Source organism: Carassius gibelio, chromosome A6, assembly GCF_023724105.1.
Source record: "Carassius gibelio isolate Cgi1373 ecotype wild population from Czech Republic chromosome A6, carGib1.2-hapl.c, whole genome shotgun sequence".
NCBI lineage: Eukaryota > Metazoa > Chordata > Actinopteri > Cypriniformes > Cyprinidae > Carassius > Carassius gibelio.
In genome coordinates, this window is record NC_068376.1 from 16,223,548 (window position 1) to 16,236,477 (window position 12,930).

Consider the following 12,930-nt stretch of genomic DNA (forward strand, 5'->3'; position numbering starts at 1 on the left):
CCACACTTAAGGACAGGTTAGTAAGAAGTCACCTCCCTGCTCCTAAACGTGAAACTTGGCTTCGTCAACCCAAGGGTAACTTTCCTTGTGGTAATTGTAATTATTGTGAGAATATTGCTAAAACTGACAAATTTATGGATGTTTTTAGCAATAAGACTTACACTATTAACAGTTTTATAAATTGCAATTCTACCCATGTTGTTTATCGTTTAGAGTGTACTTGTGGCTGTTTTTATATAGGCCTTACTAAAAGGAGACTAAGAGACAGGGTAGCTGAACATAGATATGCCATTCGGACTGGAAATATGAACTATCCAATGGCCAAACATTATATAGACGCAAAACATGGGAGTGATTCGACCCTAAGAGTAGTGGGCATTGAGGCTGTTCGCCTGGATGCCAGGGGTGGGGATATCATCAAACGCCTTAAACAAAGGGAGACATATTGGATCTATTCCTTGAGGGCTACTAGTCATCCAGGTCTTAATGAAGACTTTGACCTCTCACCTTTTTTGTAAAAGTTGTGTCTCAATAGGGACAGTGTATTGTTGTCCGTGAATGTTGACTGTTCTTTTAATGTACTGTAATGCCCATAATAATATTTTTCTCCTGTTGCTTTGGAACTATCTTGACAATGAATCCAGAAGTAAGATGGGTAACTAGCCTCTACACATTTATTTGACTTTATGGATATAATTGTGTGGAGTACACAAGATGTTTGTATTGGTGTTACTCTCTCCTGTTTTTTTTTTTTTTTTTTCTTCCACTTGGAGATCCCTTATCTTGTATTTGTATGGTTTGATCTTTGGTATTAGCCATTATCTGAACTATTGCCTCTAGTGGCCAAAAAATTGTGTTACAAGTGCCAGAGTGGCACACCTGAAACCAATGCAACTATAAGTACTGCGTGATTCTGTCTGTTTGTTACCAACACCCTGATGAAGGCCAATGGGCCGATACGCGTTGGTGTTTTAATGCTTTAGCCCAACCATTAAAGGCTTTTTAACTTTTGCATCCTATTGAGTGCCTGGACTTGGATTTTTTTCCAAAATCTTTTTCTATATTTAACCCTTCCAAGAGCACCAGAGGATACAAGGGATTCCAGCAGCGCTCCAGTTCTCTTTTGTTAAGATTGTAACTTGATTGTAAATTGAGTCAATGCAACTTTCTCAAGGAACATGTCTAGTACTACTTTGACACTTTGGCTTTAATAATAAAATGAAATTAAACAGGAGCAGAACAGTCCCCACTGTATATGATTACTGATGCATCTACAAATGCTTCAAGCATCATCATAAGTTGTTCATTTATTTTATTTAAACACACATAGATAGCCTTTACCTGTCTACTTCATCCCTTGCAACAATGTCACCTTTCTTCAAAGCTTTAATAGCAAACATTTCTCCAGTGGTCTTGTACTCCGCAAGTAAAACCTGTTGAATAATTAAAGAGATGAAACTGTATGCATCACAAAGTGGCAGCATGCAGAGATAATCTGCAATATTATTACACAAATGGTTAATGTACTGTACATTTATGGCGCAATTGCACATTTTACAGAGCTCGCCATATTGCATATGTAAAAGCAAGTTTTCAGTTTACCTTTCCAAAGTGGCCACGCCCCAGAACAGCTACACATTTGAAGTCTGTCACACTGAATTGAACTTCCTCTTCTTCCCTAAAGGCATGACCGCACACTTTGAGCATTTGACTACCATTAATGTATGCATGTTTATATGTGGTCATGATGTCAATCATCCAAACACTTGGAACAGACTACCTTTCAGTTTTTCGTTGAACTTCGGTCAGTTCCAGGTCATGCTGCTCATTTTCAACCAGACTGTTATAATCTGGTTTAGCTACTGTGTTGTTCAGGAAGTCAAAGGTCGCTAGGGCATCCTGTAGGTGAGAGGCATTATAGAGTCACTCTTAAGTACTGTAAGAGAACTCCCCTTATTAATAATACTTGCCTTAAAGGGACAGTTCAGACAAAAATGAAAATTCTGTCATCATACTGTTCCAAACCCATAAGAATGATTGTTGCCCCTCAAAGAAAGACATGTAGGGCAGGATGTTCAAGCTGTTCTTTAACATACGATCTACAGGTGCATCTCAATAAATTTGAATTTTGTGGAAAAGTTAATTTCAGTAATTTAACTCAAATTGTGAAACTCATGTATTTAATAAATTCAGTGCACACAGACTGAAGTAGTCTTTGGTTCTTTCAATTGTGATGATTTTGGCTCACATTTAAACTAAACCCACCAATTCACTATCTTAACAAATTAGAATATGGTGACATGCCAATCAGCTAATCAACTCAAAACAACTGCAAAGGTTTCCTGAGCCTTTAAAATAGTCTCTCAGTTTGGTTCACTAGGCTACACAATCATGGGGAAGACTGCTGATCTGACAGTTGTCCAGAAGACCATCATTGACACCCTTCACAAGGAGGGTAAGGCACAAACATTCATTGCCAAAGAAACTGGCTGTTCACAGAGTGCTGTATCCAAGTATGTTAACAAAAAGTTGAGTAGAAGGAAAAATTGTGGAAGGAAAAGTTGCACAACTAACCGAGGGAACCGCAGCCTTATGAGGATTGTCAAGCAAAATAAATTCAAGAATTTGAGTGAACTTCACAAGGAATAGACTTGAGGCTGGGGTCAAGGCATTAAGAGCCACCACACAGACGTGTCAAGGGATTTGCTGAACCACAGACAAGGTCAGAGGCATCTTATCTGGGACTAAGGAGAAGAAGAACTGGACTATTGCCCAGTGGTCCAAAGTACTCTTTTCAGATGAGAGCAAGTTTTGTATTTGTATTTGGAAACCAAGGTCCTAGAGTCTGGGGGAAGGGTGTAGAAGCTCATAGCCCAAGTTGCTTGAAGTCCAGTGTTAAGTTTCCACAGTCTGTGATGATTTGGGGTGCAATATCATCTGCTGGTGTTGGACTGTTGTATTTTTTTGTAAACCAAAGTCACTGCACCCGTTTACCAAGAAATTTTAGAGCACTTCATGCTTCCTTCTGCCGACCAGCTTTTTGAAAATGCTGATTTCATTTTCCAGCAGGATTTGGCACCTGCCCACACTGCCAAAAGCACCAAAAGTTGGCTAAATGACCATGGTGTTGGTGTGCTCGATTGGCCAGGAAACTGACCAGACCTGAACCCCATTCTGGGAATCAAGATTCTCTATGGGGTTCAGGTCTGGTCAGTTTGCTGGCCAGTCAGTTTGCTACCCCATTCTCTATGGTGTATTGTCGAGAGGAAAATAAGAAACAAGAGACCAAAAAATGCAGATGAACTGAAGGAACCTGGGAAGAAACCTGGGCTTTCATAACATACTTTTCAAGGACCAAAATAAGACACCATTTACTTCTGCACTAAATTCCAAGTCATAAGCCATACGATTGCTTTGTGGGATGAATAGATGGGGGGGGGAAAACACAAGCATTTGTTTATAATCTTATTCACGTGATTACTTAAACACACATATATAGCATTTTTCTAAAAGAAAAAAGACCCTCTAACATTTGAGGTCCCAGCACTTACATATTATTGCCCTTATGTTGGCTTTGATTGCTTCTATTGTCCTCATTTGTAAGTAGCTTTGGATAAAAGTGTCTGCTAAATGACTAAATGTTATATAATTTAAATGTAATGGGATTATATTATTGAATATGCCAGTGGTTCTCAACCTTTCTTTATTTACAGGTACCAGGAGTGTCCATAATTTTCTCACTATTTCTTCTCAATAGTGCATATATACGTTTTAGGATTTTAATAATTTCTGTAACTCCTTCAGGCAAAGAAATTGCACATTACAGATGGGATCTCTAGAAATATCCAAAAGTTGTTCAGTTGCTTTTTTAAAGCTTGTTTTTTCTTATTTTAAATGGTTTCAACTCATCTTGAGGCACCCTTGTAAGTTTGCCAAGGCCCCTAGTGGTTCTCAGTACTCTAATTGAGAACCACTGGAATGTATCTATCATATTCAAATTAAGCAGCAATTATCAATTGCTAAAATAAATCACATTATCAAACATTCACACATTATCTGTTAAAATAAAGAACCAACAACACTTGAAATAACTGACATCAAACTTCATATGAAACAACTTGGCATGGCATACTTACATTTCTCAAATCTCTTACACCTTGATGTATATTTAAATAATCTGCTGCCAAGATTATCATTGAATTACGATTAAGATATATTTTCCTCAACCAAAGCTTTCCACCCCATTTCCATCCCATCCCCTTTCATTGTATAGAAAAGAATGGTATCAATATTTAGCTAAAGTTTTCCTTTTGGGTTCCACAGAAAGAAAAAAAATCTGATGGGTCTGGATCAACATGAGTGAACGATGATATCTTTCAGTTCTGGGTGAACTATTCCTTTAATGCAACCACCCCATTACCTGCACCTCTTTTCCATCTGCGGTCTTATCTGGTGATGAAGGTTCCACTTCGATGGAGTGCCGTTTTGAGTGAGGGGTTGCTGGTTTGTCAAAATCTAATTTAGTCACAGTGGGGTCACTGAAGGAGAGAAGATAAATCATAAAAATTTCCTTTTTAAACAGTTGGAGGTCTGGAAATGTACAAATTAGCTACATTATGGAACGCTGGGATACGGAGCAGGAATGGTGAAGTCATCGAATTATCTAATACAGAGCACCAATTATGTTTCCAGACAGATTAGTCATTGTTTATCAAAGACTGCAGAATAATGTGAGGGCTTTCAGCTACCAAATGCTCTTCTAGGAGATGATTCTGTGTGGAATAATGAGCTGGAATAAGAATTAATTGTTACACATATGTACCTGGGTAGGAAGTGGGCGTCTGGGTGGCCGATGGGTACTGTTTCAGGGCTCAATGCTGAGCCCAGATCAGCCGCCTGAGGACTGAATGAGGAATTGACTGACGGAATGGCTCTTCTCATCAACCTGCCCCAGGTGGCGATGTTGATGTTCATCTGAGGGGCACGCAAGAATGTTTTTCCTGAGAGGAACAAGGTTAATGTATGAGATGAAAAAAACAGAAGCAAACTTCTGAACAATAGATCATATTAGTTCCCAGTATGCTATTTATGTCGGCGCTCTTTTAATGCACCGTAGACACAGCTGATCCAAAAGGTATAAGATACCTTATTTTAGCAAAATTCTGAGACAACATGGCATTTATCCTTCATGGACAATGCAATCCCAGAATGCTTTTTGTCAAGCTCAATGAGAAAGCAAATCCAGGATGGCTGAATATTTGTGAAAGACTGTTCACACCAGGATGCAGAGTGTGATAAACATATTGCTACTTTTCTATGCACCACCAACTGACAGAAACTGAATTTACATGATCATTCAGCCTGTTTGTAGCTTTTTTCCCCCACACATTGCTCTGAACAGACAAATCACATGCAAAAACCTGACCAAATTTTCCTGGCAAAACATTTGTTGGAGATTGCCCAAAACATTATTGCACTGTTAGCTTAGCAAAATGCTAACAGAAAACTTTTGACTTGAGTCTCCCACGTGAGACTTTGGCAACAATTTTGAATCAAAACTTAAGCCTCTCAACCAGCTTTTCACCTTCTTTGTTATTAATGGTTCAAAAAAGTTCAAATAAGAAGGTTAAAATTAATTCTGACTTCACTGTGTGAACACTGGCCCCACAGCAGTGCAACATTGAACCAAAGAATTGTGTCAAGAGTAGGCTGCTTAATCTAATCTGTTTGAGTGGACATGTCAAGCCTTCTCAACACTGAAGCATATTTGCCACTTCATAACCTTACCTTGCTGTTTGGAGAAGATTTTCTTTTGCCTTTGTAGTTTAGGTCGCCTCTCAATAACTGGGTTAAAAAATGTAACCTGTATACAAAGAGATAGAGCTAATCTCAATAAAAATATCCTCTACAGGGCCATAAAACTTGTATACGGCATGCCTGTTTGTGATGACAAAATCAAATTACCTCAGCAAACAGTGTTCCTTGAGGTTCCAGGTAAAGGCACATGCCATGACGCTGGTTGTCCAGGAAGTCCTCCAGCCGCAAAAACTTAACAGCACACAGCGAGCGCCAGTCTCTCCAGTACACAGCTATCTCCAGCTCACGAGACTACAGGTCAAGTAAAACAGCATTTAGTATCTGATATTAAGTATACAACACACACACAATACATACACTACCTTGAAGTGTATAAATACAGCCTTGGTGAGCATAATTAACTTCTTTTAAAAACATTAAAAATGATGAAACATTAAAAAACATTAAAAACATTAATGAAATTCTGTATAGTGTCATTACATTGTTGTATTGAGTGGTTGCCAGGGCCTTGCTATACGGATGCTAGAAAGCGATGGGTAGTTGCTTGGAAAAACTGTACTTCCAATCACCAAATAAGGTATAATGAGTACTAGTAGTGCCAGTATAAAACAATAAAAAATAAAACCTCATTAATCAACATATTAGTTAAAAATTTTAAAAATGTGTTAAACTCAATTGAAACTTAAAATTATAGATAAAAAGATCGACATATTTATAACTATAATTTTAATATGCCAGTTAATAATTGTATTTAAGAATGCACTGACTCATGTGCTTTTCTTAAATTATTGATCAACAGTTACCACTTAGGAGTATTACTAGTTCACAGCCAATGGTTTGATATTTACAGGCCTTTTATAGGTCTATTCAGTCTGTCTGCCATTGCACAACTGCTGATTAGAACTCTGGGACATTGCTCTCAATGAGATTAAACGCTTACGTCGTCACATAGCCAAAAGCAAGCCTAAACCGTCACATGTGTAATCAACCCTCAAAAATAAATAGAATACAAAGCAAACTCAAAATAAGCCAATTTCGTAATGTGGAGGAATGGAGATACATTATACGGGATAGGCCGAAAAAAAAAAAAAAAACTGGGTAACAATACTGATTGTGAACTATGAACATAATGTTATAAACAAAAAGTAAACTATATATGTGAGAGTGAAGAGATTATGAACGATGACTTCTGATCTGCCTTGTCTGAGTTTCACTAAGAACTGGGTCAAATTTGGGATTAACATATCCTAAATTAATTGAGAGAGGCTGGAATGGAGAGCATGTGTGTATATGTGTGCTCATCTACTCATGTGTCGAGAGGATTATGGGATAAGACTGTGGTTTGACAAGCGCGTTTTATGCAATTTCTCATGCATTACCCTGTCAAGTTCCAGCGTGAACTTCTGGTCCCAAGACTGGTTGCTAACTGGCTTCCAATGGGTCTGTCCCACAACTGTGTTGTCCAGCTTCAGAACGGCACTGATTTCATCTGTCATAACAGTGTAAAACAACTTTTAACTATTACTTTAGAACAGAAACATGATTATTAGGGAAATTCGTATTTTATACATTGATTTCATGCGATTTATTATTTAAAAATGCTGTGATGAAAATTAAACTATACCCAAAGACATTTGTCAGCAAATGATAAAAAAAAAAAAAAAAAAAAAATACTCTAAAAACAAATATAGATTCTTTGATTCCATGTCTTTGAATTTACAGGGAGATTATTTAAGCAAATGTTGATATATGCTATTAATTGTGATTAATTTAGTTATTAATCATGCAATGAATCAATAGCAATTGAAATATAGAAATAAAAAACATCATACGGACAAACTTGAATGGTATTTTATTCACTTTATTCTTTTTTATTATTATTATATTCCATATAAAATAACACTGTATAGAATAAAAGTATAATCAATTTCTTGGCGGAGACAATGAGTGAGGATGGAAAAAGGTTCACTTTGTAAACGCAGTCTATTGTTTTTGAAATTTAGTTTTTTTTGGTTACTCTATTTGTTCTGCTTCACAATGAAACCATTCAAGATTTTAAGGAATGATATTAACTTGGATTTTCAATACGCATTTAAAACAAATAAAGCCACTCAACTGGATAGATCATCTGACTTGGAGAGGGTTCGGCTGCTGCCAGACTTGATCTTGTTGCCTCGGGTCATAAATGAGGACCGTGCCTCACCGGGGCTCCAGCCGGGCAGAGGAACAGATGCTGTTTTAGAGCGACCTGGGACGTTCTCCAGGAGGTCCTGACAGCCCATGAGCCTCACGTCTAATGTGCCTGTGGATTTACAACAGAAACCCGACTCAGAGCCAAAGTGCTGCGTAATTTGAGATGTAAATCACAAAACACATCTATTCTGATTAACACAAGATAATAAGTGTGCAAGCAATTGTAAATGTCTGTTTCAAGAGACAGTGGTTATAGAGCCATATATTGAATGCACTACGAGTCTATAATTATAAAGTAAGCGCTCTCATTCTCCTTCAGAGTGAAGATCAAAGTTGTGTGAGATAAAGCCAAGGAAGGGTGGGGGAAGGGACCAAGTGTGTTGACACAGTGTAAAAATTTGAATGTAGCTCTTACATGCCTAAACTCAGCCAGCTGTTGCCCCTCTCAAACAGGGCTGAATGTACAGTACCATGTGTTGTGAAAAAAGCCTACAGAGCCTATTCACACTGGGAGTGAATATTGGCAGTGAACAAGACTATAAACTGAAACAATGAATTAATTCTCATGGATCTATTCATGGAGATTAAATTTGTGTGAACACTGGCAGAATTTTCTCCCATGTATAGGTGAATTTTTTCTTCATCCAATGCCATCTACCACTCATCTATCAATAAAATGTACGCATATGGATTTTGTCCTATATACTCCAGTACAATTGGGGGTGCTTTTTTATCAACTAGCACTTAACAATAAAAGAAGACTTATAGTGGAATCCATTTGCTTTCTTTTTTTTCTTGGTTGATTAACCAAACTTTAAATGGATAGTTCCCCAAAACCTGAAAGTTCTGTCATTATTTACTCGCCCTCATGTTATCTGAAACCCATAGCTTTTGTTCAAAACATAAATGAAGATTTTTTTTAATAAAACCGAAAGAATTCTGTCCAGCTCCTGAAATACCCACACAACTTTACCGTTCAAAAGTATATTAAGAAATCATAAAAGTTATTCATGTGAATCGCAGTGTAGTCTTTCAACGTATATACATTGAACACATCAAAAATGGACAATGGCAGTTCAAACATACTTGTGCAACAAGCAAGCACCTTTGAGCTTCCATTGACCACATCTGATGTGAATTGGTCAGTATTTTCTCTGAATAAAAGCTACGAATCCTCAATTCATAAGGATTACTTTTACAAGCGCTTAATGAACGTTTTGAAGCATCACAGTTTTGGCAGAATGGACTTTCAATGGACATTTTTCAAATGGAACAAATAGGTTTTAACTCTGTTACAAGCTGTCATTTCTAAAACCAATCTAAAATGGGGACAGTAAATACTATGTGACTGTACGGATTCAGCTTTGTTACCGGTCAGAGCAGCGGGTTTGGCCACAGTGCTGTACTTGTTGCTGTTGGACATGATGCTTTGGCGGGGACTGAGAGTTGGGGAAGACACCATTGCTAACTCCTCCATAATCAGGTTGCTCTTCGCGTGACTTTTGGGCAGCTCACTGAGTCTCTGCTCCAGAGAGAACTTCAGCAGGTCTAGCTTCTGACTGGACTCGTTCAAGCGGGCTTGAGCCTGCAAGAAAGTCAGACAGTGTTTACAACTGCATACAGACATAATTTTTTTTTCAATGTGACAGTGCTGCCTAAGAGAACAAGGATTCAATTCTCTGTGAAAAATGGTCTTACACCAAAAACTATTAAAGATGATGTTTTTATTACTATTATTATTATTATTAGAAAACAATTTAAAAATGTTAAAATAATAATTATTACTGTACAATACTGTGTTTAATGTTTTAAATTACTTAGTTTAAACTACTCAGCTTTCATATAATTATGTAGATTTTCTAATCCAGATGCACTTCCCTACATGGTCATCCCATTAACTACTAGATTGATTAATTCTTACAAAATAGCATTATTCAAATCATGTGGTGAAAATGGTCTTTTTTCTATTCGCAATATCGCAGAAAAACAACACTTCGCAACATCACTTTCCTCCAATATTGTGCAGCCCTAACCAATCTATTTTTTGATTTTGTTTTAACCTTGCTTTACCAGGAGAGCAAACAGGAACATCTTCAAATACTGATTCAGAAGTACACAAATTTCTTTCAGTGGCTTGTTTTCTGATTGGCTGCTATCATGTGAAACTAGCTTGAATGTTTTTTTTTTTCCCTGCTAGTCTATTGTGGTCTAAGAAAGCTGCTTAATGTCAGGTAGCAGGTCTGAAATGTGTTGTATCCCATTTTAAATTAAAAAAATAATTCCAACAGACAGGAAACTGACAGAGTATTACTTCCACAGGCATTCTACAATTAAATAATTTTAATTCATCCCGAGTCATACCACAATTATGCTGTAAAGCTTTAAACATTTGGCTCTTTAGGCAATTAAAAGTACATAGTTAAATGAACACCTGGATATAATAAATATAGACATGAAAGAGTTTATATGCCTTACAGAAAAATTATGAGAAGCGACTATAAATATCATTACAATTTAGAAATGGAGCCGACCTCTGAATGAGCTTTCTTCTCCGTCACCTTCCCTGTTCCCAGCAGTTTCATCACATTCTTAGCACCTTCTGCCACAGCAGACTCTATCCGGAAGTGATGTCGGAGCTCTTCTATCCTCAGGTCCAGAGGACTGATTATAGGCTTACTTGAAGTCACTGCAAACATCAGATTTATGTTTTATTACCACACTCATGCCCATTTAAATTGCAAATCACAGATATAATTACAGAGGCAATCAGCTAGACCACATACTGTCATTGTCCTCATAGTTCATCTCGCTGGTCTGGCTGGCTTTGAGAATCTGCATTCGAATGAACTCTATCTTTGTCTTGCTGTCTTGAAGCATCTGTTGAGCTGCTGCGAGCAGTTTGCGGTCCTACGAATGAAGACATTGGAGGTTCAGAAACGAACAGAGGAATAAAATATGCACAAGCAGCACATTATATGCAGATCCACAGTTCATAAAATAAAATATACAAATATAAACAGAAAAGGAAATCTACACCTTCAAATAAATGTTCTTTTGACCTTTATTCATCAAACAATCCTAAAAAATATTTTTGTGTAAAGAGACTGAACAACACATAATTATAAGAAATGATTCTTGAGTACCAATATTAAAGTGATTTCTGAAGGATCCTGTGAATAGAATAGGATTAGATAGATTATAAAACTTGTTTTAATCTGTAATATTTCACAATAGTACTATATTTTCAATCAAATAAATGAAGCCTTTGTGAGCATAAGATACTCTTAAAAAAGATTAAAATTATCTTTTAGACTCCAAATTTTGGGACAGTAGTGTATGAATCAAGATTTCATGTACACAAAGCAATGATTACTTTATATATTATATATTTTACAACAGATTACTATGCAGCACTCATGGTTTTGCTGTTTGCATGTCAGACACTACAAGATTAAGCAAGCAGAAGGATATAAATGATGTACAGCCCTAAATATTTAAAAATTAAATCACATATTTTTTTTTATTTAACACATTAAGGCTACGTTTACACTGCAGGGCTTAATGCTCAATTCCGATTTTTAAAAAAAAATGCGATTTTCTTGCAAGACCATTCCCATTTCCAATCAAATGCGACCTTCTGTGATCTCCTGTGTAAACGTGAAATGACCCAGAAGTGACCCGCATGCGCAGAAGAGTACTCAACGGGGAACGACGTCACTCGTTGTTTGCGAAAGTAGCTAACGTTAAACATGGATGTCAACAACTGTGTAGTCAACAGCAGAGCTCTTTTTGCAATAATAAAGTTATTTTCCCAACGGAGCCAGCACAATTACAATCTTCTCATTTTAAGAAGAAAATTGAAAAGAATGAGGAGAGCAAGGTTTTTGGCCATGGCGTTTTGTAGAGCAGTGTTAGTAACATCGGTACAGAGAAACATATGGGTGCAGAGTTGACTCGCAGCCAGGAGTGGTGGGATACTGATGTGAGTGGCTCTACTCATTCCCGCCTACTTCAACGCAGAATTATGACGTTTGTAGCGTATCAATGACGTACGGGTCGGATACATGTGGCCTGGCCGTTCAGACGGAGGTCGCATTTCAAAAGATCGGATACGTATCGGATTTAGGACCACATACCCAAGTGGCCTGGGTCACATTTGAAAAGATTGGATCTGTGTCGTTCAGACTGTCATGAAAAGATCAGATACAGGTTGCATAGGAGCAAAAAAACAAATCGCAATTGGGTCGTTTCAGCCTGCAGTGTGAACGTAGCCTAAGTTCCCTTTTGAGGTAACCTAAAAACTCCTTTAAACATATCCTTAAACACCTGTCACTTTTGACAACTTTAAAAATGTATTTAATAAAAATGTTCAGTTTTTTTTTTTAATGTACAGTTTATAAAAAAATGGTCCTTGAGGCCTTTCTGGATTGTAAACGGAGTCACACTTTAAGGGGCTGTCTGTAGCACCAAACACACTTTAGTTGTAACTACATTCACAATAGATTATAGCATGGCCTCTCATACCTTAATCTTAATTCATATTCTTAACATTTTTGTCATTTTTTTTAAACAAATCCATACATAATGTGTTTGAATTGTAAAGAGATGTTTCCTTGTCACACCAATTATTTAAATCTAGTGACTGCGAGTCAGGAACCTCTATGGACTAAACTTCCTGTAAGTAGCCATTAGAGGCTGACGTTACCTCAGAGGCCTTTCCTCCGGAAATCTAAAGCAACTTGGAAGTTGCATACAGGACTCACCACTTTAAAAAGTAAAAAAATAACACAGATACATTTTTTTTTTAACAGTCCAACCACTAAACTGAGTTTGGGAAGGGACTACCAGTTTGGCCTAGCATTGGAAGACACAGAGTTAGCAATTTCATTTGGCACCACAAGTGGAGCAAAAAAGGCACCT

The 12,930-nt window shown here is 37.2% G+C and overlaps 1 protein-coding gene across 2 annotated transcripts in view; it reads right to left on the reverse strand.

Annotated features, from left to right (window-relative positions):
• LOC128015534 (serine/threonine-protein kinase N2-like) overlaps window positions 1-12,930 on the reverse strand; it is a 45,895-nt gene that overhangs the window by 7,156 nt on the left and 25,809 nt on the right. Inside the window, exons 4-15 of one of the 2 annotated variants that reach the window (XM_052599417.1) lie at window positions 10,794-10,917; window positions 10,542-10,696; window positions 9,382-9,595; window positions 7,934-8,119; window positions 7,197-7,306; window positions 5,965-6,108; window positions 5,788-5,863; window positions 4,823-5,000; window positions 4,427-4,538; window positions 1,781-1,899; window positions 1,603-1,678; window positions 1,342-1,433 (exon numbers count right to left, since the gene is read on the reverse strand). In XM_052599417.1, the coding sequence (XP_052455377.1) occupies window positions 1,342-1,433; window positions 1,603-1,678; window positions 1,781-1,899; window positions 4,427-4,538; window positions 4,823-5,000; window positions 5,788-5,863; window positions 5,965-6,108; window positions 7,197-7,306; window positions 7,934-8,119; window positions 9,382-9,595; window positions 10,542-10,696; window positions 10,794-10,917 (1,586 nt within the window). Of the gene's footprint in view, window positions 1-1,341; window positions 1,434-1,602; window positions 1,679-1,780; window positions 1,900-4,420; window positions 4,539-4,822; window positions 5,001-5,787; window positions 5,864-5,964; window positions 6,109-7,196; window positions 7,307-7,933; window positions 8,120-9,381; window positions 9,596-10,541; window positions 10,697-10,793; window positions 10,918-12,930 lie in introns of both variants that reach the window. The other variant, XM_052599416.1, reaches the window with a different exon arrangement.